This window comes from Indicator indicator, chromosome 27 (genome assembly GCF_027791375.1).
Source record: "Indicator indicator isolate 239-I01 chromosome 27, UM_Iind_1.1, whole genome shotgun sequence".
Classification (NCBI taxonomy): domain Eukaryota; kingdom Metazoa; phylum Chordata; class Aves; order Piciformes; family Indicatoridae; genus Indicator; species Indicator indicator.
In genome coordinates, this window is record NC_072036.1 from 3,830,242 (window position 1) to 3,837,546 (window position 7,305).

Below are 7,305 nucleotides of genomic sequence, written 5' to 3' on the forward strand. Positions count from 1 at the left end.
CTGACAGATATTTTTAAATGATGCACGAAGTGTATAAAAATATAGACGGTAAGATTCTCAATTCAGGGTTTTTAAAGAGTAAGAGACAGGAACAATAAGGAGACAGACGTTGATGAAACTAAATACTTCCACACGAGCAAAAGCTGGCTCACAGGAACTGATGTTAGCATGAAAATACAGCAAAACATGTTTTGAAATTCCAGTGGTCTGTTTTCTAGCCTCTGCTTTTCTTTAAAGTAACCTGCAAGAAGAGAAAAAAAAAAAAAAAACATGGTTATCACTGCTTTTATCAATCCAGGCGGCAGGAAGAGATCCAAAATGCGAAGCTACTCAGACCAAAGGTTCATCTAGCCAAATCATCTTTTTCCCGAAAGCAGAGTCACCAGGGTAAAAGCCTAGGGGAAATATTAGAAATAAAGCAAAAACATCCAGAAAAAATGTCCTATCAGAAAGCTGTTTGGTTTGTCTGTTTTCTAATAAGCAGATTCATAACCAAGTATTCTGTAACATAAAAGGCTGTTTTTTAAAATGGAATATTACTCTCAAGCCCTCAGCAGATTCCTTGAAGTTCTAACCCCACTAGGCCTAGACAAAACCAAAATAATAATATTTTATAACATACAGTCCCTATGCTCATTTTTTGTTTGCAATGCCTTTTTTCTTTCTATATCAAGAGCGCACAGACCCTTGGAAGGATATTTTATGGTTCGGAGTTTTAAGTTGAAAAATGAACTTCAAAGCCCAAGTGGGACCATTTAAGTGTTATTATTAAAATACAGGCAGTTTTCCCTTCTCATCTTAAAAAAAAAAATAATAATAAATGAAGCACAAAAATGTTCAAATAATTTTAAGACTGCAGTTAAAAAGAAATTACAAATGCACACGATTCCAACTGTAACATTCACTTGGCTACCCTACACATCCTGTATGCATTTCTGTTGCTATAGTAATAGAAAGTATCAAACTAAACAGTTCACCAGAGGGGAAAAAAAATAAATATTGAAGGTAAACAGAAGCCACAGGACCCCAGTATCAGATAACACTGAGAGTTTTGTTCTTCCAATTTGCCCAGCATCAGCAGGTGGTTGAACAGATAACTCAAATTAGAGACTGAGCTTCTTCATGAAACTTGGGTAAAGCAGAGACATCAGGAGAGCAAAGTGAGCTATAGAGTACAAATTTCAGTCATGCTTGGACACTAATTCTTTCTGGAGACAGAAAGCTGCCTAACAACTTTCTCTTTCCCTTCCTTGCATACACAAAACTTACCATGCTCTATAATGCAGAGGAGTCCTCCTTCACAGACATTTACACAGCACTTTGTTAGGCTGAACTACCCACACAGCAAGCCACCGTTTAACCCCTGCTTAGTTCCTCCCTTGCCAAACTCAGCAGCACCCACACAAGAATCCACTTCAAACACCTCTCAGACAAAGCAGGTAAGAACTGAATAACTAAGATATTTGAAACTCTTTGAACTACCTCTCACTTGCCCCATAAAGCTTCATTCCCATTCCTGAAGACAGCAAGCATCATCTGAAATAATGATCCTCCAGCTTTGGAATATGCTTCTGTTCCCTGGGTTTTCAGCCTAGGATGCTTTTAGGTAGAATACTGTGTAGACTTACCCATATATTAAAATGATGAATTTAAACATGGACTCTCAAGAAAAAAAAGGATTGTATTTAATAGGACAAGGGGAGTTAATCTGATGTCTTAGTAACAGTGAATTATGCCAATGATGGATTAAAGAACATTACATTTCTGCAGGTTTTGGATAAACAAAAAAAATCTACCAACACTGAAAAAGAAAACTTGTGTATATGCTGTCCTAATACATTTGACATGTAACAAAAATCAAAATATTTAAAAGGCTTTATTACCTTTGCTGCAGCTATAACGTGATCAGTTTTAATTATTTTACTTTTGTTCAGAAAAGCATTTGTCCTGGCTTCTTCTGCTAGACGATGAAGAAACAGTAAGAAACTCAAATGTACCTTTAAAAGAAGGAATGAAAAAAAAATGAATTAAAAAATCAAGGACTCAAACTGTTTTAAGCAAAGTATTTTTTTTTCAGGGGTTCATTGAGTCAGTGTATTCACCAATTAGACTGCTTTCAAGTTCCAGAAAGGTGTTCTCAGGAGAACAAGTTCAAGACTTAATTCCCAAAGAGTCTTGTAAAAATAGTTTAAATGTAGTATACTAAAATCATCACAGTGCTCTAGAAGTGACCATACAAACAGCAGATCTAACAGAAATCAAATCTGACTTTTATTAGCAGCTTTTTATAATAAAATGTAAACATCATTATCAGAGAATAAGAACCCTTTTTGCTTACTAGTAAAGAGGGAGCTTTCAGCCACCACAGCAGCCAAACTTTGAACGAACAGCAAACTCATCCCTCCCTTATCACCAAATGGCCCCCAGACAAGTTCAAGGACTTCTGCCCTTTTCCAGCAGAAAAAAAGCATTGACATTAATTTCTCCAGAACCAGAAATTCTCCACTGTCAGGAGGCTCCATCCACTTTTTCCCAGCTCATCACTTATTTAACCTTTTTGCATGAAAAGGACCGGTAGGGCAGTATCCCGTTCACGGCAGAACGCTGCTCTGCTAGTACCGAAGCAGCAAAAATTTCGGCAGGCAAGGAACTGTTCCAACCAGACCAAAAACTGGCAGCCACAAGCCCCCCTGTGTAAGAAGGGACCCATAGTACAAACCCCTTAGTGAACATTACATGAACCATTTGAACAGTCCAACCTGAACACTGGCAACTGAAGCTTTTGTAAATCAAACTTTCAAACTTTCCTATGGGAAGTGGACAAAAATAATTTCTCAATCAAGAGCTCAGGAAAATATTACTGAAATACAGGCAAATTTCATTGCTCTGAATTAGGTGATAAACTTATCCTGCCATACCTGATCTGCAAAGCCTACAAGGAGAGTGACAAGTTAAGAGTTTATAGGAAATGCTTTAGCAGTGGGTTTGCAGCACAAAGAATCTGTTAGAGGACAGGCATTTTAGTGTTCATATGACAAGCAGTTTAGGCTTTGTTTTCTTTTTTTTTTTTTAATTCTCCTGAACTAAATGAAGCCAGCCTGCAATAGTTAAGTTTGCATAACATTTGGCATTGTTTGGGAGCAAAAAATACAGAAAAAGCAGATTTTCTTGTAGATTCCTTTAGCAAAATATCAAAGCTGTTTTTAAACTAGTCTCTAGCTACTCACACAGAAATTAGCTCCAACGCGATCAAGCAGTGGCACTAAAAGTGTTCAACATTAGCACTCTTATTACTAGACCTATCAATGTGGAGTGGAGATTTCTGGAAACAACTTGGGGGAGAAGAAGGAGGAAGAAGAAAAGCTTCCATACATGCAAGTCCTCTTGCTGAGATACCTAGAGGCAAAAGAGGCAATTTCAAAACTGCCTTTAAAAACTGCATCTGCTCTCAGAATCACCGTAAATTTATTCTGTTTTCCAAGTGAATTGTTGTGTGTGAAGAAGCTTCCCTTGAACTCCTATAGATTTAGAGATGGTCATTTAACTACAATTAGAACTTTCTACAAGAGAGCACACATGCTAATAAATATTCCAGGTTATTCAAGGCAACTGAGAACAGGTAAGGAAAGGCAGAATGCCTGAATGCCATGACTGGGACATCCCCTTTATTTAAAAGCACTGCTTTAATACATATTAGATCACTGTCCTTCTGCATCACATTTACAAGCAGTTTTGAAGGACTCATGAAAACCACCTTCCACAACTGAATGCTTATCTCTCAGAAGAGGAAAGTTGTAAAGTTTCAAGAAATATGTAAAAACTCTGAATGCTGCTTGCAGAGCACCATCCACATACCTGTTCCAGCACACCTCATGAACAGCAGGGACAAGCTCCCTTTCATTTTCTTTTGCTGCCCTAACTTCAGAACAATTTTTTAGACCAATATTTTGCCTTCAGTGTGCATTTAGTCATCAGCCTATGCCAAAACTGAAGGAAAAAGGTTAATTCAATGCAATGTTTTAAGTTTTTTTCTGCAATGTAAATACAAACCTGGTTCTTCTAGCATTAAAAAAAGCAGATGAGCTCCTACTTTTCTTCTGTAAATTCAAGACAGAACAAAGTTTGTAGGTTTTTCTTCTCAGATCATTGTGGGGGCAATAGCTGAACTTCAGTTTTTTCCAAAAAGGTAATTAAATACTTGAAATCTAAAAGAACTGGAAAAACCTCCTATCTCTTCACTCAAAGAAATTACCACGTTCCTTCAAAACTCAGCGTCTTGAGAGAGTTTGACAAAATTAGTTAGCTACACTGTGCCCAGAGAAAATGTTAACACTTAGGAAGAGAGTTCTGACAAAGCTTCAAATTGCCAAGAGATAAAAGAATCTGATAAGCAAAGAAGAAACTTCATGCAGATATCTAACAAAATCGTCTGAATTTTTATGCCTTCCTTAACGGTCTTGTAAGAAGACATTGGTTTATCAAGGAAAAACAATCCCTGAAGCACAGGAAAAGGAGAACAGCCTGCTTGTGTGACAAGCTAAGCATGCAGAGTTCCTCACTGGACTAAGTACCACGGCAGGCTCAACATAAAGAAGATAGCTCAGAAACTGACCTAGCCAATTCTCATACCTCCCTGCAGAAAACAAAAGCACTCTGCTCAAAACGCTTGTGGCTTCATCTTAAGACAGCTACCACATAAATTATATATGCAACCTAATCATTTTTCAAGGGAGTAACAGAGACACTAAAAAACATCCTCTCAAAACCTGTTACTTATGTAACTACGAAACTCTTCACCCTCCCTCTAAAAAAATAAAAAAATAAAGCAGAACTCCAGCTGGTTTGATCATTTATTCATAGAGATAAGGAGCTGTTATCCACATAGCTAGTGGAAGAACATCATGGACAATCACCAACCCTGGACATTCCTGTTTAAAAGGTGAAAGAAAAACAGCCAAGCCTTTAATGTTAATTAAAAAACATTTAATTTGGCATCATCAGAATCTAAGCTTCCACCACATTATTAAAACTCATTCTCATCAAATCCTTTGTGTCAAAATTTGCACAGTCATATTTTAAGCCTGTGGTTCATTAGTTTTAGGCACTAATTCACTGATTGCCTTTGCAGCACATGGAACACTAGTGCCAGGGTGAAGAACGAGCTGGGAATCAATAGCCAAGATCTGGAGGCATGTCCCACTCAGCCCTTTTCAGATAGCTGTGCTACCTTGAAGCCAAATTAGCATGACCATGGAAACACAAACCAACTAGCGACTACTAGTGCTTGTGTAAATTCAATTAGCTACCGTACTACTTAGATTAAGCTTTGAGTAGGTCTGAGCATGAGTAGCAAGGGACCAGGTCCTTAAGTACACAAAATACTCCAAAGATAGTGAAAGCAATCGTAAGGGATCACATTTTTATTAAACCAATTAGACCAAAATATGTACAGTTTACACTCAAATGTAAATCCTCTCATGTAGTCACCATATTCACTCATGATAAGTCAAAGATTTTTTTTTTTTTTACACATAGATTTTTTTTTTTCAAGACAGCTACTACTAGCTCTCTTGAAGCTGGGTTTCTTTGCTGCAGTCCAGTCATTTCTTGGTTAGACAAACCCTTCTCATGCCACAACTCTCTTATTTCAGGTCAGAATGAAGCCAGCTTTGCTGGCCTGAGTTTTCTGAATCTGGTTGGCTATGGGTCTCTTAACCCTACACCTTTATGGCAGGTGTTTTTAAACCATGAACAGGATCACAGCACCTCATTCTCACTAAATTACTCACAAGATTCACCACTCCTTAGTTTGGGACAGAGATTACTTAGATGTCCTACAAAAACACAACTGTTCAAGCTGCCTTAACAGTTTAGCAACTCATTAGTCACAATTCAGTTGATTAACATCTTTGTAGTCAAAATGCTCTACCCCAACAACAAATATCTACATGTTACAGCCACATAATCCAAATTCCTACTCCTCAGTTCACCTTCTCTTGGAACAGCAGTGTTTATGCCTAGTGACACAATATTTATGCATCAGCCTGGCCCTGAATTCCCAAACTCACAGTCAGAAATTTACAATACAGTAGCCACCAGCAAAGCAGAAAGCTGCAATCGCTACTTATTAGTATTTTATTAGACCAACCAGTCCTCTATCTCCCCACAAACTTGGCCTCCTCTCTGCCTGAAGGTCACTGCAGAAATACCATTAGTAGCAGCCTGACATCCCATTACCTCCGGCAACTTCAAAGCGCTCCAGTGCGAACCAACCATCTATGTCCTTCAAACGATAATACATTTGGAGACCAAATATGCCTAATTAGGGAAATCTGCCCCTAGGCAACCAGAATAGCTGCAGCTGCTTGCCATGGCCAAAAGCACAACTGCTCCTGGTCACAGAATCACAGCACGGTAGGGGTGGAAGGGACCTCTGAGAATCACCCAGTCCAAGCCACTTACAGAGCAGGATCACCCAGAGTAAATCACACAGGAGCACGTCCAGGTGAGTTTGGAATGCCTTCAGAGACAGAGATTCCACTCTCCTAGTCCAATACTCCGGCACCCTCAAAATGAAGCTTTTTTTTTTTTCTTTATGTTTATGTTATGAGTTCCAGTTTGTGTCTATTGCCCCTTGTCCTGCCACTGGGCACCACTGTGAAGAGTCTGGCTCCATCCTCCTGACACTCACCCTTTAGCTATTGATCAGCACTAATGAGATCACCTCTCAGGCTGCTCTTCTCCAGGCTGAACAGCCCCAGGCCGGAGCTACAGCCCCAGGTTCCCCCGAGGGAGGACTTACGGAGCTGGGGAACTCATCCCTTGAGCACCCCGCACTGTCCCAACGGCTTGGAGCCGACGCTGTCCCCTGGACCGTGCCCGGAGAAGGGGCCAAGGCTGAAACGGGGCGGAAAGGCCCTCACTCTGCTTCAGGACGCACGCCCGGCACCCATCCCGTCCCTTCCCTCCTTCCTCACCAGCAGGTCGGTGTTCGCCGCCAGGCGTAACTGGGGCTTCTCCTTCTTGATGATTTTCCGCAAAGCGCTGCGAGAGGCCATGCGCTTCATCCTCCTGCTCCCGCCCGCCGCCGCAGCCGCCGTTCGAATCCGCCGCCCTGGCGCAGGCGCGCTCCCGCCGTGACGCACTTCCCAACGGCCGCTCAGGAGCGCGGGCCCGTGTGCACCCTCCCCGCTCCCTCCGGTTCCCGAGCCCCGCGGGAGCGTTCCCCTGGAAACCGCTTCTGGAGCCCTTGTCATTCCGGCAGAGCCGAGCGGCCGAGCAGCCGCCGGGATGAGCGGAGAGGAG

The 7,305-nt window shown here is 41.0% G+C and overlaps 1 protein-coding gene across 1 annotated transcript; it reads right to left on the minus strand.

The window, feature by feature from the left end:
• Positions 1–214: 214 nt before the first annotated feature.
• Positions 215–7,067, minus strand: CENPW (centromere protein W). The gene is made up of 3 exons (XM_054393177.1): positions 6,978–7,067; positions 1,884–1,997; positions 215–241 (listed from the first exon to the last, which is right to left on the minus strand). The coding sequence occupies exons 1-3, from the start codon at positions 7,065–7,067 to the stop codon at positions 215–217; spliced, it is 231 nt and encodes a 76-aa protein (XP_054249152.1).
• Between the last annotated feature and the right edge of the window lie 238 nt (positions 7,068–7,305).